This window comes from Drosophila miranda, chromosome 3, assembly GCF_003369915.1.
Source record: "Drosophila miranda strain MSH22 chromosome 3, D.miranda_PacBio2.1, whole genome shotgun sequence".
Classification (NCBI taxonomy): Eukaryota; Metazoa; Arthropoda; class Insecta; order Diptera; family Drosophilidae; genus Drosophila; species Drosophila miranda.
Genome location: NC_046676.1, coordinates 8,020,382 through 8,044,904, shown reverse-complemented (window position 1 = coordinate 8,044,904; position 24,523 = coordinate 8,020,382). Strand labels below are relative to the sequence as shown.

General features: G+C 47.7%; 2 protein-coding genes across 7 annotated transcripts in view; one reads left to right on the top strand and one right to left on the bottom strand.

Annotated features, from left to right (window-relative positions):
• LOC108159195 (LIM and SH3 domain protein Lasp) overlaps window positions 1-24,523 on the bottom strand; it is a 57,777-nt gene that overhangs the window by 951 nt on the left and 32,303 nt on the right. The window contains exons 3-14 of one of the 5 annotated variants that reach the window (XM_033390842.1): window positions 16,103-16,229; window positions 14,448-15,067; window positions 14,253-14,385; window positions 13,908-14,107; window positions 12,173-13,666; window positions 5,634-5,956; window positions 4,739-4,840; window positions 4,356-4,670; window positions 4,186-4,280; window positions 3,095-3,142; window positions 2,016-2,107; window positions 1,523-1,715 (exon numbers count right to left, since the gene is read on the bottom strand). In XM_033390842.1, coding sequence (XP_033246733.1) covers window positions 1,523-1,715; window positions 2,016-2,107; window positions 3,095-3,142; window positions 4,186-4,280; window positions 4,356-4,670; window positions 4,739-4,840; window positions 5,634-5,956; window positions 12,173-13,666; window positions 13,908-14,107; window positions 14,253-14,385; window positions 14,448-15,065 — 3,613 coding nt within the window. In that variant the 5' untranslated portion in view covers window positions 15,066-15,067; window positions 16,103-16,229. Of the gene's footprint in view, window positions 1-1,522; window positions 1,716-2,015; window positions 2,108-3,094; window positions 3,143-4,185; window positions 4,281-4,355; window positions 4,671-4,738; window positions 4,841-5,633; window positions 5,957-11,506; window positions 11,875-12,172; window positions 13,667-13,907; window positions 14,108-14,252; window positions 14,386-14,447; window positions 15,068-16,102; window positions 16,230-24,523 lie in introns of those variants that run through there. The other 4 variants (XM_033390843.1, XM_033390844.1, XM_017292256.2 and 1 more) reach the window with 4 other exon arrangements.
• LOC108159201 lies at window positions 16,431-20,229 on the top strand. 2 transcript variants are annotated; one of them, XM_017292272.2, is made up of 4 exons: window positions 16,431-16,579; window positions 18,142-18,269; window positions 19,771-19,824; window positions 19,886-20,229. In XM_017292272.2, the coding sequence occupies exons 2-4, from the start codon at window positions 18,252-18,254 to the stop codon at window positions 20,159-20,161; spliced, it is 348 nt and encodes a 115-aa protein (XP_017147761.1). In that variant the 5' UTR covers window positions 16,431-16,579; window positions 18,142-18,251; the 3' UTR covers window positions 20,162-20,229. The 2 variants fall into 2 exon arrangements, with proteins under 2 accessions (XP_017147761.1, XP_017147760.1); XM_017292271.2 differs by having other exon boundaries at window positions 16,432-16,663.

Sequence of the window (24,523 nt, the reverse complement as noted above, 5' to 3'; positions counted from 1 at the left end):
AAAAGCGGAACTTGGACACGGATTTATATCTAAACACATGTGGACGGGGCTCCCTGCCCAGTCACGCCTGTGGACCTTCTGTGCACACAACTCGTAAAATCTGAAGCATCAAAGTTCGCTCCAAATGGAGGTACATCATGTGCGACCCTCCTGCTGCAAATTTTATGACAAGCTCACATTTTTATTAACGATGTGACGAAAGTTGTCCAATATATATGTGAATATATATGTATATTGTTATATGTGGGTTTTATTAGATTTTGATAGGATGGTCTTCCGTTCCGCTGCGGGATTTCCTCGTCAAACCAAAAACACTTTAAAGATTTAAGCTCGAATGCGCACACAAAACGGATTCGGGGCATCGAATGGGGTTGGGCTGGAGTTGGGCTTGGGGTTGGGGTTGCTTTCTAATTAAAAGCCAACAAAAGGCACAACATTGCGTCCAATATTTACTCAAATTGAATCATTGGAGTGGCACTAAAATGAGGCAGACATCATTAAATATGCCAGCTGCCGAAAAGGTGCAAATGGAATTCGCGTGAAACGCATACAAATTTCAAACATTTGAATGCCATGGAATGCCAATCAAACATGACTCACTGCAGACTTTCTGTTGGCTACCGCCTCACCCCACCGCCACATCTCATTTTTCCAATCATTGTGACAATATATAGATTTATGAAAATATCTTTTATCCGGACATTCTTGTCCACAGCGTACGTTTTATTGCGAGGATTGCTGGGGGCATACAAAATTCTATAAATACTTTATGAAATTAGGGCGCCGTATTAGGTGGCCACCCACTTGGGGGAGACAAATGGTTGGGGAGGTCCTGGGTGGTGTCTCCTTATTTACAACAATAGGCTTATGTGCCTTAAACAAGCGGTTACCCCAGACCCCAAACCCTAGACCCTAAACCCCAGCCTGAGACCAACACATGCCACACGGGACGAAATGTAATCAATTTTGCGCTGAAACAATTTCCCCGCCATTAGCCCGCCGCGAACCCCTTCCAGGACACACCCGAACGCACTGCAACCCATTTTCATAATAACAAATGTAATTTAACAGAAAATATTGAATTACTTAGATGAAAGAGCCCGAGCTGCGTTACCTTGCTGGGAATTCTCTTTAGGGAATCCGATATAAAAGTCAAGTGCCACAAGTGCTTCAGCACACAAAACGGAACGAAACGGAGCGGAGCGGAGCGACCTTCAAACGAGGGGCTTTCCCCACTTAAATCGCTGCTGGGTGTTTGGGTAGGTGGACCCGCTGCCTGTTGACTTCCGCGTGGGCAAACTTTTAAGCTGTCCAACTGTTGCCACCTCCACTGGCTGTGTCTCGTATCCCATGGACCCATGGACCCACGCACTGACTAAATCGATATCTATTTTTAACAAACGCAATCGAGCGCGCTTTCAAGTGTTAATGAAGAGATAAATCTCCGGGTTTCGGTTTCTCCACCTTAACACGCTTCCATATGTATACATACATATATGTGTACTCGCATGATGTCACCTACCTTCAGATGTAACCAGTCGACTCCTGGCCAGGTCCGATTTGTTCGACACCAATATGACTGCTTTCTGGGCAATGTTCTGATTGGTCCAGAGCACCTGGAGCACCTGCTCCGCCACGGTGAAGCTGCTACGGTCTGCAGCCGAGTATATGACGCAGTAGCCATGAGGATCATAGTTGGTCAAGCACTCATCCGGCTGTGAAACGAGATGACACCGAAATGACATTGAGTGAGGTTGAGTTAAAAGCTTTATATGTATGTATATAATATTTAGAGAGTGCTGTATCTGTATGTATCTGTGTGTAGCTGTAGCTGTTTGTATCGCTGTGAGGGTTACTCCATGGCTGTGCATGTTAATGACATTATGAAATGTCACGAATAGAGTGGACGGATGGGTGGATAGAGAACTGAGGAGTGAGGAGGGGACCGGTCTGGACTGGACTGGACTGGATTGAAAGGGTTGAGGTGGATTTGGAGGTTGAGTGGATATACTCACAGTCATTTCGGTGTATCCATGGTCGATGAATATCAATTCCGATTCCTCGCCACTGAGTAATACTGATACGGCCTTCTCGCCAGACTCATCATCTACATGTATGCAAATAAATAAATTTGAATTAATATCAAAGCAATGCCAAACCTCGTCAAGTTCGTATAGCGGTGGAAATAGATTTTATTCAAATGTCAAGCTATGATTATGATACGGGTATGCAACAGCTAATGTGAAAGTGCAATAACAAAAGAAATATGCTGGTTTCGAATATACAGTACGAGTACGAGTACGAGTATGCATGCCAACAAACAAAAAATAATATTATTTTGCACGTCCCCGAGCGCAGTGCCGTGCCCCAAAAAGTATGCTATTTTATGTGGTGGTTCGATTGGTCCCAAAATGCAAATGCGATGCCGGACCGAAGAGGTGTGTCTGTGTGCACTGCGGTAGTGAGTACTCGTATGCTGTTCAATGAGTGCTTTCCCCATTATTATTATTCATTGAAAAAATAATAATATACCATTAAGTTGTTCAACTTTCGAAACTGAATTGCATAGAAATTTTATTTATTTAAGCGATCGATAAGCCACAACTAAGCCCCACAGTTGACCCAATCATTAATTAGTGCTTATGCAAAATCATTCCTATTTCGGGGGGGTGGCGGTGGCAATCCTCAAGGCCGGGCCAGGCACATAAATCACAAGTCAAACAAAGGCCGCAATCATTTGACAAACAATTGGAAAAGCCGGAAAACCATCCAACTAACTAAACGTGTGTTTGTGTGTGTGTGTTGTGCGTGTGTGTCTAATTCGTAGGGCGTGGCTGGTGGGCGGGCTTGAGGGGCTGGCGGGGGGGGGGGGGAGTCTTAAGAAGGCCAAATTGCAGTGGTAGTTTTGTGGTAAGAAAAATGTGTATTTTGGAGAGTTGAAAAGCATTTCGAGTACAAACATATATAGTAAGTATAGAAATATTTGAATAAGTTGAATATTAAAGAGTACTATTAACGTGATTATCGCTATTATTAATAGAGTTATTATTGTTATTATTATGGTTTATTAATCAGTTGGTTAGTTTGCTTTTACCGTCGGCGGCTTTATCAATATGAATGCGTATATCACAGTTGCCTAGATCTTATTTCGAGCACGATTTCGATTTCGATTTAGTTGTTGTATGTACAGAGTTGTTGTTGTTGTTGTTATAGTTGTTGTTGTTGTTCGAGTTTTGATAGAGAGAATCGATTTTGAATGATACATACATAAATTGATTCGGAATGAAGAGAAACAGAGCAGAAATGATCATTTCTTTATAACCATACGTACATACATTGCATATTGCATATGAAAACAATTCAGTGTTGGGTTTCGGTGTTTCTATCAAGCATTCGGTTTCTATACCGAGGAAATAGGCAATAAAACGAACCAAAACAAAAGGAGTTTCCATTTCAATTTGTTGTATTCTTTTTTCTCTTTTTCTCTAGGAAACGACAAACGACAAGGCAGGAGGGGTGGGGCGTGGAGGGGGCAAAGGCAAATGCAGATTTGAAATTATTAAATTTTCCATTCGTTTGTCAGTCGTTATATGCTTTTATTGATTCTGTCTTTATTGTTAAATTTTTTATTTTTTTTGGTTGCCAATGGAAATGTTTATTGGAATTTTCCCACACTCTCTGTTAGAGAATGGAACACATTTCCACCCACTTTTTGATTTGCAAAATTTTCCAAAATGAAGAGAATTTATTTTCATTGCAGCTCTTTGCCAATATCTGTTGACCCTGCGCGCTCATAAAAGACCAGAAAGCCCAACGAAACCAAACAGAACGGAACGGAAACGAATAGATGAAAACACGGGGGAAAATATCCAAACGAAGAACCCGAAATAGCTACGAGACAACACAGAAGCCAAATCAACAGATAATGAAACTGAAAAAGCAACAAACACAACATTGACAACATCCAGGATGGGGACAACCACAAGAAGAACAGCAGTAGAACAGGAGCAGGCGCCATGACAGCGAATGAGTTACAGAATGAACTGAAGTCTGGGATTACGGGAGAAGACGGGATACAGACAGACAGACAGACTGATAAATGGACAGGCACAGCGTGATGACGGGGCTATGTGGTGTGGGCAGGGCTATGATCTGGACGGCAATTTTCCACCTGGTGGCACTCACCGATGCTCGTGTCGTAGGCGTGCAGATACTCCGACGTCATGAACTGCGAGACCAGCGAACTCTTGCCCACGGCCGGACCCCCCAGCATTAGTACCCTGCAACCAGAAACGGAATGCTTTAGCCTTCGCCCGAAAGTGAATGCCATGCCCTTTCGGGCAAGTGAAACTCACCTGTATGGCCCGTTGCCCGGATTGGAGGTGCTGCTCTCCCGGCTGGATGCCAGCGATGTTCTGGCAGAGCTGGAGGTGGGGGCAGGCAGCTGCTGTATCTGTTGCTGTTGCTGCTGCTGCAGCTGTAGCTGTAGCTGCTGCTGCTGGGCGGTCAAGTGCTCTGTGCTGGAATTCGAGCTTGCCACACTGTTGTTGGAGCGGCTGCGGCGGCTTTTGAGCGAGTCGCCGCGGTTCACCACACCCTTGCCCGTGATGGAGAAGTGGCGCAGGCGGTAGTACTCCTCCTCGACACCAGTGTTGGGCATGGAAGCCACTCTGCATGGGGCGGGGGAATGGTTAATAGCTCCATTTGCAGACTGGCTCTCTGGCTCGCCGAATCTTACCTGGATCTCTGTTGGGGGAGACATAGCTGATTGGGCCTGCCGGAGGCACGACTACCTGGCATCTTCACCGACTGGGAGCGGCTGTGATGGGGCGAGCCGTAGCTAAAGTCGGAGAAAAAGGACATCATAATAAAATAAAGGAAAAGCGATTGTAAACTTTAGTCGAAGCTCCTGCTTTTAATTGCATTAGAACTGTCATCGTCAAGACAATGCAAATGTCCCCTGCTGCTATCAAAATAGATATTTTCATCCCCTCAACACCCAATGGTTGCACTGCAACTGACGTGTCCTTGCGGAAAGGATATACCTGGAGTGTTCTTGGCAAGGCTCTTTGTATGGTTTTGGGGCTGACCACACGACAGCCACAAGGCGACGCCCGCTGTCGAGAATGGAAATATGTTCAGTCACCGCCAGCGTTTCCAGGGGGGATATAAATATTCGAATATTTCGCGACATGACAATCAACTGCAGGAGCGGAGCTGTGGCCACGCGTTGGCGTCAGAAATGTATTTGTTTGTTTACTCAGAGACATTTGAGAGGGAATGGAAATTCTAAATTCGCAAATAAAATTCATCAGAATTGGAATGTAGGAATGCACATGTGAAAGCTGAATGCGAATGCAGCGTGCGTCAACTGGCAACTGGCAACAGGTCGAATGCGTTATTCGATTTGTTACGGGATCTTCATTGTGTATGTTGCAAAATGGCTGCCAGGTGAAGGCCATAAAAGCCAAAGAGTTCTCTTTGTTGGCGGTGCTCGTACGGATTTTTGATTGCTTTGGTCCGAGCGTTTAACGAGAGAGCCCTTGAAAATCGACGGCAATCGAAAATTAAATCTCGAGCCGGACCATAAAACGTAATCTGTTGGGAAATTGGAGGTCTCCTTATGGGCTTACCGCATTTCAAAGTCGCGCAGCTCCTCAATGGTGAGCGTATTGGTCACATCCAGCAGCTGCCTCATGTTCTCGTCCCGCTTGTGCTGCTGCGGATGATGGTGGTGCTGCTGCTGCTTCTGCTGTTGATGCTGTTGATGCTGCTGATGCTGCTGCTCCTGCTGCTGGTGATGGCTGTGATGATGATGACTGTGGGTGGGGGCATGGGCCAGTTGCTGGGAGTTGCGTTTGCGGGCATTCAGCTCCTTGCCCTGCTCCACGCTGATGAAATCGCCTTCGTTCTTGATCAGCAGCGTCTCCACGGTGCTGTCCAGGCTCAGAGATGGCTGCGGGGGAGAGGGAAAGTGGCGAAGATATTGTTAAGCGGATTGCACCAATTGAGCACGAGTAGCATTCGCTCAAGTGCTTATGGCCGAGTGATTCTATTGAGTAGTCTCTTATAAGCTTATGAATTTCCGCTACTTGCAACACTCGGACGGACCAAGGACTCCCTCTAGCGCCACTCAAGGGCTTGCTTGTTTTCTGATTTCAAAGTTTTTCTTTATCCACACCTTGAATGGGCCCTGGATAGGACCTGCATTGCGTGTCTGCAGTTGCAAATTCAAATATTTTCGCCATCCGTGTCGAGGCAAACTGCCGCCAACTTCCCCCACCTCAACGACCCAATAAACCGCTGGGCAAGGTCTCACCGCTCGAGGTCTAATGAGGGCCAATATAGCACTCCTAATGAACTGCTGCTAATGTTTCTCCGCCAGACCCGTCCGTGTCCCGTGTCCCAATGAATGTTCCAGTTTGTTGCAAAATCTGCCTCCAAGTGCCGCTTTAAATATGGCTGTCTGACGGAGGGTAATCATTTATGGGCGCAAACGAATAAATTTCGGCAAGGTTAAATTATCAAGAAATTCGAGCGGGCAGAAAAACTTTGACCATAAATTACACCGAAACTGGGAGGAAAATGCTACCTAGCCGCCCACAGACATGCCCGTATATACACATACATACATATGTATATTTATTCGGCTAATGCCGAAATTAATTTGTATATTTTATTGGCAGGCCTGACACAAAGGGAGACTGGGAAAAGGGAAAACTTTGCCTGCATTTCCCACAACCGCTAATTAATAATGCCAGTATAAATATATATATGTATATATATATATGTGTGTGTGTGTGTGTGGTCGTAATGATTCCGCTTGCCTACACCTTTCGATTGTGCCCCCAGCATTCGGGAGAACCCAAAACGAAATAAATATTTTAAGTGGCCTCAAGAGAAACTTTTCGACTAAATCTGCCCGAGGGAGCTATTTGGCGATGCTAAGAGGGGGGCGACACTTTCACTGATGACGACATCAGCCAAGAGTGGGCTTCGTTCCCGTTGCCTTACCCGTGTATTCGATTTCCCCTCGCGACACCCCTCGTTACACGCGTCGTATGAGTAATATTGTTTCGGTCATGCTGCTGCTGCTGATGATGACGTTGCTCTTTTTCTTTGAGCTCTTTCTTGCGGCTGCCATTTCCCATTTTCCCCATTACACAAGCACCGAAAATAGTTTTTCATGCATCGCCGAGTGCGTTCGTATCGTTTCTGTTCTTTTTTTTCTTCTTGATATTTCTGGGTGTTAGCAGCAGATTGCAACGGGTGGAAGAAAAAAAGTTGAAAAGAGTTGCCACAAACAGAAACAGCAATCAAGCCACGAAGAAGCAGGTACAGTACAAATAAAGGGCACAAGTTCTAGGGTAGCTCTTGGCTGTACACAGTTCTCGTTCATAACTAATTTGAGATTTTCTGGGAGTGCACTACATTGAAGGAGCTCTGAAAAAGTAACCAAATAATCACCTAAGAGATTTCACAGTGTGGCCCTTGAATGGGGGGTATCCACTAGTCAGTAGGATTCCCTTTTCTTTAGCTTTTTCAGGAGCGGGATTATCCGACCAGCTCCCCTCCCCTCGTCGTAAGAAAACTACGCAGTGTGAACGCTTTCGAATTGGCCATTAAAAAGCAAACCGAGGCGAGGTGTTAGTAAAATGTTCAGCATTTGCCCAAAAAGCAGACAAATAAAATGTTAAGCGGAGCAATTCAGTGAAAGAATCCCACGAAAGTGAACGAGTATTCTGGTTCTGTGTATTTCTGGAGGAACGGATTTTGATTGTCAAAGGCCTGGCCTACGTGCAGAGTGGCAGGAATGGCAGGAATGGCTTACATTTAAACATTTTAACAATTCGTGGAGTAGCCAGATCGGAATGCAATTGGTTCTCGAGTGTTTATCTCTGTTTATGCGGAATGCAAATTGCACATTGCAAATCAAATCAAATCAAATCGAATGGAATAGCCTTCCAGCCAGATGCACCGGCAGCAGCCTTAGCCTCCAGCCTTAGCTATGCGAATCGTTTGCATAAATTAGAATAGATTTTGTAGGAGCAGGACGGTGCGGAACGGTGCGGAACGGTGCGGAACGGTGCGGAGCTGCTGCCAGCACTCATTTCACACCCGATCGATCACGCCCCCCCGGGTGGCACTGTGGCCATTGTTTGCATCGTTTAAAAATACATTTAGTTTGCTAAATATGTATTAAAAATAATCTCGCACACAGCCCCAGCCCCAGCCCAAGAGCGCCATGCATGCAAATCACTTCTCAGGTTATGTTTTTTTTTTTTTCGTCCATTTTACGTCGTTCTGTGTTCAATCGCCTGTGAAATCCGGCTAAAGGAACGAGTGTGGGGGCAGGTTTTCTGGCTATTTTCATGCCGCACGAATATTAAAAATAATAAAAAAAAAACTGCTCCGAAAAAAGGCTGTTGGGGGCCGGCCCAGCGATTTGTAAAAAGTTCGTGTGGCCGACTCGCATCGGTTAAACTTCCATAATCCCAAACAGAAGAATTCCCCCATTAAACGCAAACATTGTTGTATACAGTGGATTGATGGACTCTTCCCTGAATCAAAGTGAAATATTGCCCCCAGAGGTTTTTCACGTTAAAATATTCCCCCCACAAATCGTTCACGTGGCTGCCGCATGGCCGGAGCTGCATGCAAGATGCAACATCTCTGGCGTGCCTCAGGTAAATAACCTTCCTGGAGAAAACTATTCGCATATCTTGGAACGCTTTCCGTGTGTGGGGATGATTATTTTTGGCATGCCCGGCAGATGGACAATAACAAGAACAGAACAAAAAAAAACAAGAACCGCAATGCAATGCAATGCAATTTACAGCTAGAATATATTTTTAAAGATACGCGTATAGCTGCATTTTCCCCCTCTCTATATATATACTCGTACTCGTATATGCTTTGGTGTTTATTTATAGCAAAGGTTTATTTATGGCTGCAACTGAAGAGAAACGCAACTGCAGCAAATGCAGCAGCCTTCGCCCTCTCGAATGGGGTCAATGAATCCGAATCCACCGTTAAAGAAGCTGTGGCAGAGAGGCAGGTGACGGTGCTGGTGCCGGTGCCGGGGCAGGTCCATAAATCAGCCAATAAATGACACTTACAAGCCAATTGGCCTCCGGTATAATGATAATGATAATGGCTGCAATGAAGCCGCCCAGAGACAGAGACCCACTGCCCTCAAAAGCAGACGATTAACCCCATCCCCCCCGGGGGCTGGCGCTGACCCACCAGGGGAATCAAATCATTATCAAGTATACGCAGCATTCAACGGGGGGCAATTAGCGAGTTCAAAGTACCCCTGCGCTAAGGTGGAGGTGAGCCTAATCGACTCCTTGGCCACAGCCCACCACTTGGTCTAAGTTGCTGAACTTTCTAATATTTTTTTTGGCATATTTCTGCGCTATAATTAGCCGATGGGGTGGCCCTGGCAGGGCCGTCTGCGGCTGGGCAGAGTCAATAACCGTTTTGGCCATTTATCATTTAACAATGATGCGGCTCTCTGCCCCAACTAATGCTCGCAGGAGTGAATGGCCCCGGCGCTAAGTGAAAGTGGCAAAAAATGCTAAAAGTATTGACCTTTGAAGGTTGAGGCAGCCAATATCAAAGGGAAATCGCAGGAAAATCGATGATACAAATTATGGGCAATTAATGGTCGAACATCTATGGAAAATGCTTTGGATTTCCGTTTGCGTTTCTGATTGAAATTTGTGGAGGTGGCAGGTGGAAACTTAGTCCGCAGCAAGGACACAGAACAAGGCAAACATGTTTTGTTTTGCAACAGTCGTGTGGCAGCCAAGGCCCACACAAATGCACTACCACTGGCGCACTGGCACTTCTATTTCCATTTCCACATCTGCCTGCTGCACTCAAAGGAAGCCTCTGACCACTCAATGTAAAATCAATAGGAAACAACAAATCCGACAATGGGAAAACTGAACTGAAAGCATGTTTTCGCCTGCCGCCCGATGTTTACGCTGAAGGTGGCATTTCCAACGTAGGAGGCGGTTCACCCATGGAACAAGGCTGCACTCTATGGAGGTGCGTGCCTGCTAATAATTCGCCAAAGACTACAACAGATTCGTTGCGGGTAGCGGGGCACGGGGCACGGGGCACACAAGATAGATGGCATAAAAATCGAATGGGACCCCAGCAATTTATGTAGATATATACATACATATATAAGTTCTCTGGGGCTATCGATCCGAGTGAGAAACAATTACAGTTTACACCTAATTGAAGGCTGGGGAGGGGGGTTATTAATAGAGGAAAGCGCCTCCACAGTTCAATGGAATAGTATCTGCTCCGGACGTGCCTTCGTCTGCCTCGCTTTGGAGGAATACTCATTTGTTCTTCTCGCAATAATTTCCTTTCCTCTGTTTTATATACGTAATATATATATATATGTATATGATGTATATGATGTATATGATGTATATGATGTTGTTGTTGTCTGTTTGTGCACCAGGAAATGCTTTCGAGCCGAACATCTATAATCTTTCAGTGGCTACATATATCCTGTAGATACATGGCCCAGATGATGATTCCCTCTTTATGCATCATTTGCGATACACTCGTACTGCACATAGCACAACAAAAACATGGACAAAAGTTCTCGGAACAATATGCTAACTCACTGAGGATTACAATGAAATCGTTAAACCTATATCTACATTTATGCACAGCATCTCGTAGGAGCATCTGTGTCTGGGTCTATGTCTATGACAAGTTCTCCGGCCCCCCCCTTCGGCCTTTCCAGCTGGCGGCCTTTGCTTTTATGTTTTTATTATCTGATTTAAACAAGTAAATAAATAAAGCGAAAACAACCTGTGTGCCCAGCCGATATCGGACTCTATAGAGAACTGGGCAAATGTGCCTCCCGCGTTCCGTAGTTGCCGTAGTTTATTTTGACAGCTGTCATCTGGCGGCGCGCACGAGATGGACAATATAATACAGTGAATATACGCGTAGTACCCATGCAAATATTTTGCCTGTCACTTGCAACATTTAAATTATTTATGACGAACCGATTGTGGGCCAGGAGCTCGGACTGAATGAATTTCACTCGGAGTGGAAATTATGAAATAATAATTGTGGGACGGTGGGTGGAAGGCAGAAGGCGGAAGGCTCCCCCCTCCTGTGCAACATGTACCGGGCATAAATCTCTAGGTTAATCAATTTCGTGTGGGCCGTGTGGAGCCAATGACAAACTCTACTACTCGTATCAGAGGCCCAAGCAGAGAGCAGCGCACAAATTGATTGTCAAATTGACGTCAGAGCCGCGTGGGGTAGGCTGTCGATAAATCTGCGCATATCGGGGCTGTTGTTTGCCAGGATCAGGGCACCAAAAGCTACTATCTTATCTGGGCAGTGATGCACCATAGACCTCCTCGTTGGTCGTTGTTAACTCATTAGCAAAATCAATCAACCTGGTGGCCCCGACGTGTCGGGGATTTACGACTGTCTATATGGTTTACTAGTATGTAGTTACCTCCTTGCACCGTTTGGACAGGCTGCGGCAGATGCGCTTGTAGAAGGGCGCCATGATTCACGGGAACACTTTGTTGGGATTCTATGTAGAACGGGAACCGGCTTTATGGTGTCACCACAGTTGGTCGAATGCTTGTGTAAGTGGATAAAGTATCTGCGTTCTGATATTGTCTCTTTGAAGGCACAGCGTTTACATAGCGAACAGATTGCGACAAGATAGCTTATGAGCAGGAGATTTGATAGATGCTTCACTGAATAACAAAAAAACCGATAAAAAACACGATATGTAATCGATTCTACGCAGCGATTAAATGCTTCTTCCGTTACGATGCCAGACGATGCGTTGCTTTACCGTTGCTTTGCTTTACTGAATCGATCGCCGCCTGCGCGTCGTTTTTATGAGCTGCCAACATCGGCCAGAGAGAACAGATACGTAGATACAAAGATACACTGAGAGAGAGAGAAAGATAGAGCGACCAGGGAAATTGGGAGAGAGTGAGAGCAAACAAAAACAGACCGTACCGATAAACAGCGAGCGGCGAGCGGCGACCGAAGACCGAACGGAGCTGGAGAACAAAAGAGAGTTTTCCGCTTTCCACTCATATATTTACTCATACGGGAATTACGGGTACGGGTATAAGGGACTATACGGGGATAATGTACGTACTTGTTGGACAACGATGGTGGCGCGTGGCTGCTTGCAGATAGCAGCCGCCTCCATGGGATTGGCGGTCACATTGATGGGTCCGGCGCCACGCTCCTCCAACTGGAAACCGTAATCCTCCTTGGGTCTGTTCTTCGACTTGCTCTTTAAGGAGCGCTTTCGGGTGGCGTCCGTCGTTGGACTGAGGGCCTGCTGGCCGGAATCGCTGCCCGGACTGGGCATGTGCAGGTTGAGGGTGGAGCTGGAGCCGTGCTTGGGCGGGATCTGCTCAAACTTGTTGGCTATGTCGTCGAACTTGTTCAGCTCCGCGTAGGAGTGGTCGCTGGGCGAGGAGGAGGATTTGGCCTGGGGGTAGAAGGCGTCCGACTGCGGCACATACTGCTGGTTCTCCCGGATGGTCGTGTGGATCACCGAGTCCGGCCGGATACGCTTCGAGTTCTTCCGGGACGGTGGTCGGTCCCTCTCCCACTCCCGTTGCTGTTGCTGCTGCTGCAGCTGCTCTTGTTGGGTGAGCCGCGAGTACTGCTGGAAAATGTCTGCCCCCAGCTTCCGCTCGTACACCGAACGGTTCTCCGCCTCGTCCGAGTCGCTGCTGGCGCTGGCCGTCGACGAGCTGCGGGCAAAGCACTCCCTCTGGATTCTCTCGTGGTCCAGGGCCTCCCGGTCGAAGGGAAACATGGTGCCAGGCGCCGCCGCCAGCTCGCGCAGACAGCGCTCGCTGCTCCCGCTGGAGGAGCTCGAGGAGTACTTCCTCTGCTGGGCACTCATCGAGGACGAGGGCGACAGCTGCTGCGGGGTCTGCCGCTGGTTCTGGTGCTGTTGCTTGCCGGATGCGCTGAAAAAGTGCCCATCCTTCGTCGTGGGCGGCGCCGAGCTGACCTTGGCGATGGCGCCCGTGGAGGCGGAGGGTGTGGTACGTTTCTTCTCCCGCTTGGGGCTGCTCCGCCGGCTGTTCGATGGCGAAACTCCGGGGGATATGTATGTTCGAGAGCTGTCGTTAGCATTTGGGTCGCGCTCCCTGGGCCGAAGCTTCTTGTTGCGATTGGCGGCGCTTGCCCCGCTCCGCTCGTCATCCTCCTCATCGCCCTCGCTAGCCGCCACAGTGCGACCCCCACCACCTCCGGGTCCAATTCCTCCCTCCGTTCCGGCTCCAACTCCTTTTCCCGCTGCTCCGTTGGTGGATCCCGCGCTGTGCGAGTTGTAGCCGCGCCGCGTCTGCTGTGCTTGTGCTTGTGCCTGCGCCTGTGCCCGTGGCTCGTCCTTGAATGGGAAGTGACTGCGGGCCTTCTCGCTGCTGCGCGCCGACTTGGGCGACAGCGGGGGATCGAAGGTGAAGTGGTCCCGGGCCCGTGTCGGCGGAGGCGCAGTGCTGGGCTGTCGCTCCTCCCTCCGGCTGCCGGGTGAGTGGCCACCCGCCGCTTGGCGCCGCTGTGACGAAAGCAGTGGAGTGGTGGACGATTGGTCGCCAGTCAGGATGGATAAACAGGATTCTTGGCTCTGGAAACAAAAGGAAAGTGCCAAAACAGAGACATTTGTTAAGCTGATTCAGTGCTGCCAAATGTTTGGAAAAAGAGTGCTGTAAATCGCAATAATTGGAAAATATTCTGTTCTTCAAAATCGCAATTAAAGAAAGCCCGTTTAAACAAAGTACGGGAACGGGAGTACTCTTCAAATAATCCATGAAAAATGGCACACGACCATCAAATCAGTCTGCTCTCTAATGAATCCCTGTCCTCACCTCTGTGCTGTCCTGCAGATTCATGTCGGGCCTCGGCGGATAGCGCGAGCAGCTCGTTAGTTCCAGCTCAGTGCCGACGCCTCTGCGTCCATTAGCAGAACCACAGCCGCCCGTCTCGTGCTCGGAATCGATTTGAATGGCGGTGAGCAGGGGCTCCTCCAGTGAACTGAATAGCGGCTCGCTGGGACCAGAGTTGTCGCCTAGTCGAAGGAGAGCGTACAACAAAAGATGCAAAAACAGGGTTGAGTTGGAGACGGGGAGCAGATTGATTAGTTGATTAATTAAACGAGCTCTGGCTGTGGCTGTGGCTGTGGCCAGGACATCCATCAACCAATCAATACATACCCAAGTCCAGGGAATCGCACGTCTCCGAGGTGTCCGTGTGGGTTACGTTCGTGATGAGAGTGCTGGCCGAGTCCGTGGACGTATTGATGTTGGTGTCCGGAATAGAGGCCGACGATGTGCCCATCACCACCAGCTGCAAGGCATGCAAGGAGACCCACGTCACATGAGGCCCTCAAAGGGATTTTCCGCACTCACCTTGGGCACTCCACCTCCACCTCCCACGCCCACGCTATGCATCGCCGGACCGCATCCACTCACGGAATTGTGGTAGGCACTGGACACGGGATTCAGGGGCAGACCGTTCAGTGGCGTCGCTGACGACGAGGATGTCGAGGCATTTATCTTGTTCTTGATGCTGCGACCGCTCTTAAAGTATAGCCGCCGCAGAGCCGTGGCCGTCGACGAGCCGGAAGTACTGAAGCCATCGTTGTCCGACCCGCTGGAGTTGCTGCCGCCGGAGAAGATTCCACCGCCGTTCAGAGCTGCGGCCACTGCTGCCCGCGTTGCCGTTGGGGTGGATGGCTTCGACCTGGACGCGCTGCTGGTGGGTGAAGCCACATTCGGGACGTTCCTGTTGGTGGGACGCGGCGATGAGCTCGGACTGGACACGGCCTGGGGCAGAACGGGAGTGGAAGTTTGTTGGGCGGACGAGGATTTCACGTTGGAGCTGCCCACCGATGTCTGGCCCAGAGTCAGGGCCATCATGGCAGCCGATCGGGTGCTCATGTAGCAGGCGGGCGGCCTGGATTTAATGGCGTTAGAATTGCTGTTGGTTCCTCTGTCCTGTGCTGCATTCGTTACGGCCGCCGTCATGGCTAGGGGGAGAGATAGAGCGAGAAAGAGATAGAGATCAACTTCAAGTCAAGTTGCGGTCTCTGATTCCAAGTTGGCTCCCAGATTGCTTCCGTCTGGCAGCAATGCTCTTGGTCTAGTAATCGCACAAGCAAACACGGCTGACCTCACCGCTGCCTATCAGTAGAGCCCATCAAAAGGCCACCATTCGTCTGAATTGGCCACAAGAACAGCCAGCCGATTGTCCCTACAATACTTGGGGGTCCTAAATCAACAAATATAATCGATAAACTATGGCGTGACAGAGGCGCCTCCCTACCAGCCCCAGCCACCCATTTGTCGCTCACATGTTGCTCCATTAAGTGACTCAGTCGCAGTAGGGGTTGCTCGATTATATTCCATGTGGAGGGTTGGGGCTGGGGCCGGGGTTGCAATATCCGCTGGGGACTTTCCCGATTCCCAGAGAGGGAGAGAGAGAGGAGCATGGTGGATTTTTGCACGTAAACAAAGCAACATTTTCGTGGAAACACAGCCAACAATCAAACAGCATTGAGATAATAATAATCAAATTCCATTCCGCAATTAATTGATGCGGGAAGTGGACGTCGTCTCCTGTTGTTGTTTATCCGTTTGCGGTATCAATGAGATTCCAAAAAGGTTTTCAATAGAAAGCAAATATTTCCCACCTCTGATATATTTATAGCGTTTTGCACTCTTTCAAGTAGATGAAATTCGCAAATTTAAAATATAGAAATTAGTCACAAGAAAAGCGAATGGAAGATGGAAAGGCAACCCTTGAGAACCCCCTTGGTTTCCATAACGACCCGGTAACCCAAATACCAAGCGGCGGCAGTCAAAGGTCAAGAAACCCGAGTGCCAGAAAAGAGGTCGATTCTGGCGAAGACTTGGCCCAAAAATCGCAGAAAGTTTGACAGGAGCCGGAAATGATATGGCCACAGCCATTTGCATATTTTCGCTGTACATTATTTACCCGACTCCGAATGTCGCGAAAAGTGTGTCAACTACAATGTCAGGGAGAAAATGAGTCTTGTACGTACCTTTGGTGCGGCTCCTGGACGTGGTCGGGGCAGGCGCAGCTGTTATAGGCGCCCCTGAGGCTGAGGTGGCGGGGCGCGCTGGACTGCTGTCGCGAAAAATGGGGGAGCCGGGCACATAGCGGTCAGGCTGCAAACGACACGAAACAAGAGAAACGTTTTCCCATAATTACAGTTCAAATCGAGTTGCATTCAGAGGAAGGGAAACAAGAGTTCTTTATCGGAAACCCGATAAGATACCTTCTATACGTGTGTCTGTGTGTGTGTAAGGTGTAGCATGTGTTGAGTACTGCTGTTGATTGTGTATCGCGAATGGGCAAACATCACTCAAGTGTCAATCATCTTGGACAGCAATCGAACTCCGCTCGAGTCAGTCAAGTGGCAAATGCCAACGTGCAACGCCGTCGCAGCCGTCAAGAAAGGCGCTTCGAACTGTCAGAGCCGGAAACCAATAGAAGTCAAAGCGTGTCATCGACATCGGTATGGAAAAGATGTGTGCAGTGTCTCAAGCCCCCCTCGTGATGGGGCTCTGCGTCGCCTTACTGTCGCTGGCCCTCACAAACGGTTCGTCCACCCGCCTGCTGGAGGGGTTTCCCCGAAAGCAAACCTAACCTTACTCAACCGACAGCAAACCCATCATAATCATAGCCCCCGCCATCATCATCATCGAACAACAACAACCGAAATCATTCTCGAGTGTTCACTTAGCAGCTCGTTTTCTGTTGAACTAAATTAGCTGTTTTATGGCGAAATATGGCGTGTTCAACGACTCATAAGTCGCAGTCCCACCAGTCCCCCAGTTTAGCGAGAAAAATCAGGTGAATTTTGAAATGTTCTTGGCACGATTGGCATACTCATGGATCTGCTCTCGACACGGACAGGGGACCTCCAATTGATTCAACAGAACTTTGCCAACCCTCCCATGCCATTTCTATTCATACACTTTTGGGAAAAACGCACAATTCCGTTCAGTTCATTTCTTTTTCTGGTCAGCTCTGTGCTGGTCTATTCTGTTGTTGAGTTCAGCTGTCGACGTCACTCGCCTGTGGCCGCATTCAAATTTATTGATTGCCACACAAAAGATGATACAAATCATTTCTCAAAGATCTCTGAGTGCAAAGCTGTACAGTGGGGCAGACTCTACTATTTGAAGAGAAGCGGAATCACAGGAACAACCTATTGGAATTCCACTAAGCAATGCACTCTGTGGTGCATTTATCTATTATCTGCCCTATCTACTGCAAACATTGTTAGGTCTTTTGATTTATATTACTTTACAATGTTCCTTATCTATAGCAAATATCATATAACTGTTCCCTGATTTGAGCCCACTGTGGCCGTGGCGATGCCCGTGTCCGAGGTGATATAATTCCCTATCTTTCGGATACCGCGAACCGAAGCGAAGTGTGCCAAGAATCAAGTTTTATGCAGAACTCAAAATGCAAAATCTCTACAGAAATAGCGAGAGTAGCCAACGCAATTCTTGGTAATTGTGGAGGATTTGATTTGGTCCCCGAGGGCGCCCCAAAGACTTTTGGGCCAGAGAGTGATGCCAAGAGTCTCGTGTCATCGGTCCGTTTACACATCTCTGGGGTGTAGTGGGGAGGGGGGGCCCATTGACGTCATTGTTATTACACAAAAAGGCGGATTCGAATTTAGAATAGATCTTTGCATGCGAGTTTGTGGGGGGTGGGTACGGGCGATACATGTCGAGGACGTTGTCGTGCCACTTGGCAAATAGACAGAAAGTCTGCTGCCAAAATTCTCACTTTAATTCAATTAATTATTGTGTTTTTATAGATGCTCATGTTTGTTGTTGTTGCGGCCGCAGGGGCTATTAATAAATTCTAAGAAAAGCACAGCGACAACATGCACAAATGATGATCGTGATGATGATCAGCAAAAACACATTCGAATATACTAAATATACATCATATTGAAAAACAACGAAACGAAAGCGAAAGGCAGAGCAGCGTCATGACCTCGTTCAATATTCTCTATGTCTCTCTCTCTCTCACACTATCTCTCTCCCTCTCTTGCAGCACTCGAATGCTATGTTTGTACCTATTTGGATGGCTACAGTGATGACTCCTGTGTAAGGAATGCCAGTGCCGTCAAGGTTCTCAACTGTCACAAGAAGTACTGCCTGACGATGCGGCAGGAATCAATTGTAAGACTTTAGACTTTCCTTCATTTAATACCATTTCCGCTTTTTGATATCGTATCTATAGATCTAGAGCTAGATTCTCAGATCTAGTTTCGGAAACGTGCTGGCAGACGCCGGTTTTCCCTGAGCGTGAGTCCTTTTCGAAATGGTCGTAAAAATGGTCGGTGTGGAACGTGCCGCAAATGTTTCCAGACATGGCCGCCACGGCCATTGCCTGGCGTTTAACTCTTCACGTATGCTGGCAGCACAGCACCCTCCCGCGCATACAGTTGTAGCTGTTGGGGCACGGCAACAAAGTAGTACATGGAATGCCTGATTTTTATGCACCGCTACAACTTTGTTGGAAAATGTTGCCATTGCGAAAGTTTTGTTCCTGCTGAAATTAGCGACTCTCACGTAGAGCAGGGCAAGTCCCAGCAAGCCCAGTGCAAAAGAAAGCGACCATTAACTAGCTCCTGCCAGTGGCAGAGCCATGATACTCCAACTAATTGAATTCAGACCTGGCCTGGTCCACGCGTGGCCACGCGGCGTATGAGCAATGTCTGACATCTGTCTGTGGCTGGCCAGGAGTGTCAGCTGTGTGCTTTTGTTTGTGTGGCCTGGCTGCAATCAAATGCAAAGTCAAGCACTTGACGGAGAGCCCCTGTTGAGTGCTCATCCTCGGATCCAGGCCGAGTCCTAGATTGTTTTCGTGCTATTGAAAGCTTTTCCCGCTTTAATTTCACACTCTAAGCAGCTCAAATCAAACACAAAGAGTGCGCGACAGTAAAATAACCAGCCCAAAAAAGAAGGGAGGCAGCCAAAAACAGACTGCATAAAAAATCCATTACCATAATTTAATGGAAAGCCAGAAAGGCGTATAAAAAGCAGCCCCCACATAGAGGCACAGGCACAGCGACACTCTCACCCACACACCCAACCAGCGACACCCAGAGGAGTGTCTGAGGCTGGCGCTGGCTTAAACTGGCTTACATGCCCCACAAAGCCAACGTTGTCGCTGCTCGAGTCCTCCCCCATCCGTTCTGTTTGCATAACCAGATGAGTTTTACAATTTTCAGGCGCCTCATTAGATGCCCCAAAACTGCTGATTCAATTTGGGAGGCATCAAAGACGATGGTCTAGCTGGGATTAGGCTGCGATTCTTTAAAGTTCAGGGTACAGTATATAGGCATATAGGAGTCCATATTCCATGCAGTTTGTTTACTGCTTTGCTTCATGGCAATTAAAAGTTTGTGCGACTCGTCCCCCTGGTCTCTTCTGGTCTCTGTGAGATGTCTCTGATGCATCAGATGGCAATCAGCTACTGTGGAAGGCAAGCCCCTTGCCCCAAGTACAAAAAATCTTAATTTAAATTCCATTCAGAGAACGGCAATAAACGAAATTCAAGTGAAGGCCTAATTGTGATGAATGCCGGGCAATATCATTTATCAGGCACTCGAAAAGTTAGCCCATGTGGATGATTCCACAACCCTTATTGCCGTCTACCATTCTGCTTTTCTTTCAGCGCAATGCGAGCAAAGTGATATCCTTTTTACGTGACTGCCAGGACAGGCCAATGGTGAGTGGAGCCTGCCCAAACTATCCCTTTCTCCTGGACCTTATATACGGACATTTGACAGATGCCGAATGGAAACACGCCGGACGGATCCTTCCGCACCTACTACAGATCCTGCCAGCAGAACCTCTGCAACGGCCACAACGGACGCCTCAAGAACTCCACGGGTGGCTCGGCCAGCAGCAGTGGCATCCACAATGCCATTGTGCCGGGCAAGAATACGGGCCGCAGCAGCCATGGCAACCTCCATGGATTCGGGGCATTCGGGCTCGGCCTATTCATTCTGTTACCCATTCACCTCCGATTCTGCTTGCCCCAGCTGCAACTAGCATGGGCATGAGCATGAGAATTGTCCAAGCCAAGGGGAAACGCAGCAGAAAAAGTATGGAATAAAAAGTTCGAGCTCTATCTGTGCTGGCGTTTTATCTCTCGGTGTGTCCCTGCAGGCAATTAAAACTGCTTTTAGGCCTCGAGGACACACACACACACCCACACCCACAGGGTATAGGACTAATTAGTGCGGCCGGAGGGTTGTAACATCCTTTGACAGCCACCGAAATCGTATTACAAACTTTTGCGTGGTTTCGCGGATTATTGACATGGGAGCTTGGAGCCTGGATGCTGGAGTTTGAAAGCAAAAGGCCAAACCGCACCACACATCGGTAATTGCATTGACCGCCAGGCTTTTAGGCTCTCAGCATTGGATGTCTCTCTCTCTCTCTCTGTCTGTCTGTCTGCTCCCACTTCCGGCATATCCGTGCCGACGATGTCCCTCATCAGAATCGAATTTTATAAAATACATGTACAAAGTCCAGCTAATAGCACTTTCGCGTCCCACTAATTGTGTTTGTCTAATGGTCCCGCTGACATCTTTACGCATTGAAACACGAAAATTCAAGTGCAAATTTTGCAAAAATGCATATGAAAATTATTCAAAACCATTCCCAGAAGGCTGTACCCAGTTGAAGATATATCCCATTAGCTATATGTGTGTTTATTTGTCTCTCTCGAGATCTAGTGGAAATTTTTGCAAGCAACCAATTCAACTTCAACTTCAACTCGATTCAACTTCCAGAGCGAGCGAGATTTGTTAGCCTTGCCTTATTTGGATTCCGTCCCAATAAATCAGAGAATTTGTCGAGTCCTTGTCCATACTAGAGTAGGTACAGTGTGACAGGCAAGTATTTTGACACTACATACCATGAGGTATGTCGTTTAAACCAGGTCAAAGCAAATCACGAAGCTAATGGAAAGACCAACTTCTGTCAATTGAAACTGTAAATAAACGAATATGTTTTCAGAGACACTGTACTTGTGTTTGTCTAGTACATGGCTTCTCACGCATCAAAGTTGCCATGTGTGGCGCGTATGTACACTCGAGGCAGCGACAGTTTCAGTTCTCGTTTTTGGGGGGTGCTGTGCTACTCCCTTGACACGCTTTTGGCGCTTTCGCAGAGCGCGACGACAAAAAGCAAACAATCAACAACAGCAACAACTTGAACAGGAAAAGTGACCTGGCACGCCCCATGCCGCCTCCTGCTAGTACATCAACAAAAATGGAAACTCGTCTACGGTTCAAACGATCCGCCCGACATGTGTTCTGTTCAACTTTTTAGATGGATAAGCTCTTTAAGCGCAAAGAGGTCAGGAGGCATGAGGCCAGAGGGGCAGATGGAAATAGGCAGCTTATGAACAAGTTTTAAATATTAAATATATTCATTTTATTGCGCCAAATTGCACTCACCGAAATATATGAAATTGCCAGGGATGCGACCACTTCCATCCACTTCGTCAAATACGAGGGAGCAGAAAACAAAAGGCAACAAAGGACACGGTTGCCTTTTCATTTGTACAACTTGCTCTAACCTCAATATTAAATATTCCCCTAATTGAAATGTTTCCAGGAGAAGGAGCAACAGCCGTGCAAACAATTATGTTTAATTTATAAATGAATGCAAACATCCATCCAGGTGGAGAGTGGTGGATGGGACATACTTAAGAAACGCTCGAGTTTCGGGCGGAAGTAATTTTTACTCTGCAAATATTGACTTGATCCCAATTGCGAGTCACCCAAAGAAATGTTGAAAGCATTCCTCCAGTCGACGGTCCCGCTGAGGTGCCACGATGTGGGTGGGGCGTGTAGGTGCAGGCGATGCTCACTTGACAGTTGGCCACCACAGCGGGCCATAAACAACGGAGGCCCCCAGAAATGGGTGGCCACGTCTGTGGTTCACTTTGTTCCATTGCGAGCTCAGGGAATTTCTTCAAAGAAAACCAGAAAGAAAGACCACCTCCTGAACACCCTTTGACATTCAAATGGTATGTGAAAAGAGTTTTCTTGGATTACCATACAAGATCTTGTTGCAGCAAAAGGCGAGATTTAATGAAGCAGACTCTGCCCTTGATACTCACTACGAGTAGACAAGCTTATAGGAAAATACTTGGAAAATACGGAATGCTACATACCCTCTGGCAGGGTATAAAGAAGGTGTGCACTTGCAGACATTGTAAATTTACTCGACTTGAAATGGGGACGCGCCGTCAGATAAACGCTGACTATTCTGGATGGTGGGATGGAGGGATGGAGGGGGTCCACATTTCTGACTCAGCGGGCTGTCTTTTCTGCTCTGTGGTCTCCCACTGCTCCTCGCCCACAGATGGTGGGGGGATGGGCAATAGTTGAGTCCGATTGTGATCCCTTGGTCTGGTTATTGCCAATTGCCATTCGAGAATGGCTGTCTTTAGCCCATCCCCGATGCGAGCCAACTCCGGGCATTCCATCAGTGCGTTGAACCCCCTCGGTCTGGACAGCAGTCTGTCCGCTGGGTCTTGGTCTTGTTCTGCTCGTTCCGTCTCCCTTTCTGGGAATTGAAAATAATGGCACAAAGCGAGTGAAATGCGTGCCGGAAACTATGGAATGGAACCCTTGTCTGCAACATCTTCCCATTATTATGGCACTGCACACAGTGACTGTCACAGTCACAGTCCCAGTCACTGTCACAATTACAGTCGCAATGCAGTTGTGTGTGTCTGCCTGGGACTGGGACTGGGACTGGGACTGGGGGACTCTCCTATAAAAAAGAACAGGCAATTTATTATGCCCCAAAAGGAGGAAAGCGAAAACACCTACCCTACCTATGAACAATCACACACGGACAGAGAAATACTCAGTTATGGGCCCCCATCAAATGTAAGTGCCTGAGTATGTGTTATAAAAATCATTTTGACAAAAAATTCCCCATAACAATAACACAAAATACAAAATAAAATTAAAATTCAACCAAGAACAACATGAATAATCGAAAAATAAGATAAAGCAGCCGAAGGCGGAACCGGGCAGAGTGAAAGTCGCTTGATTTATGCCCTCTCCTGGAAGGGCAGCGGAATGGAAATCAGAGCGCGGGGAATGGGAATGGGGGAAAGGAACGCAAAAAGCGGCTGCTGCAGCGGCGACCTGGAAATGTGGAGCACGTTCCGGCAAGTGGGCGTGCAAGCTGCCAAGAGGCACGTCCATGTCTCCTTCCCTCTTTGCATAATATTAACATACCATTTTTCCATTTGTTTGCATATCTTTTTGGTTTTTTGGGTTATCAATGAATAAAATATGAAATCAAATTCCTGGTCTCATTTCGACGTAGGAAATGGTAATTAAATAATTGAAGCATTGAATTAAATAAGGAAAGTAATTAAATTCAGGGAAATTCTGCGAAAAGATAGCCACGAATAGAGATACGTGTACTTTATACATTCGTACATCCGATGTAAATACGTAATATGTACGTTTCTACCCACAAATTATTATTATTTTTGATGTGTGAAGGATGCACACACACACAGAAAATGGATTGCCCTGAATGGTGTGTGGAGCGGGCGTTCATTTTGTAAAAATAATTGCTTTGCTCACGGATTTTTACAGAAATGATTATTGATGAGCACTTTGGCCTATTTTATCAAAATCAAACCCGACACGACAACGTCACCGCCGGCATCCGTCCGTCCCTCTGTTTGCCGTTTGGCTTGCTGGCCCGTCGCCGGCAAATGAAGCGTGAAATGTGGCCCGACAACGCGGGCACCGCGCCAGCATACATTAAATCTTTCGAAAGTTTTGCATCAGCTCCCCCCCACGTACACCCTCTGGCCGAGTGCTTAGCACACCTCAGCGCGGGGAAAGGGCCGATTGGATGGGGGTTTTTGGCAAGTACCGAGACGGCAGATGACGTCAAGAGGCCGGCACGGCAGACATAGACCACAGAGCAATCCGACCAGCCATAGATCCCCCTCGGACTGTGTGCTCCTCTTGGGTAGGCGACACTTGCTTCCAGGAAATCCCCATGATTCACTCGAGGATGATGTCGCCGCGGGCTCGGATTTACTTGAGATGTGTAAACAACACAGTCACTCAAATTTCACGAGCCCTGCGCGATGATTCGATGAGGAATGAGGAAAATGCCAGGAATGCCAAAATATTGATGGAAGTCAAGCCGAGGCTTTTAGCCAGGCGACGCGTGCCAATCCGCAAGATCTTCTCCCATGTACCAGTACACTTGTACGTGTGTGTGTGTGTGTGTACACGGATATGTGTGAATGTAATTTCATAGCTGACAGACGACGCGGCATTATCTACTCTATGTATATGAGAGTGTGTGGCAACAAAGATCGCCTGCTGAATGACCAGACACATTTATTTGTTGCCGCTGCCTCA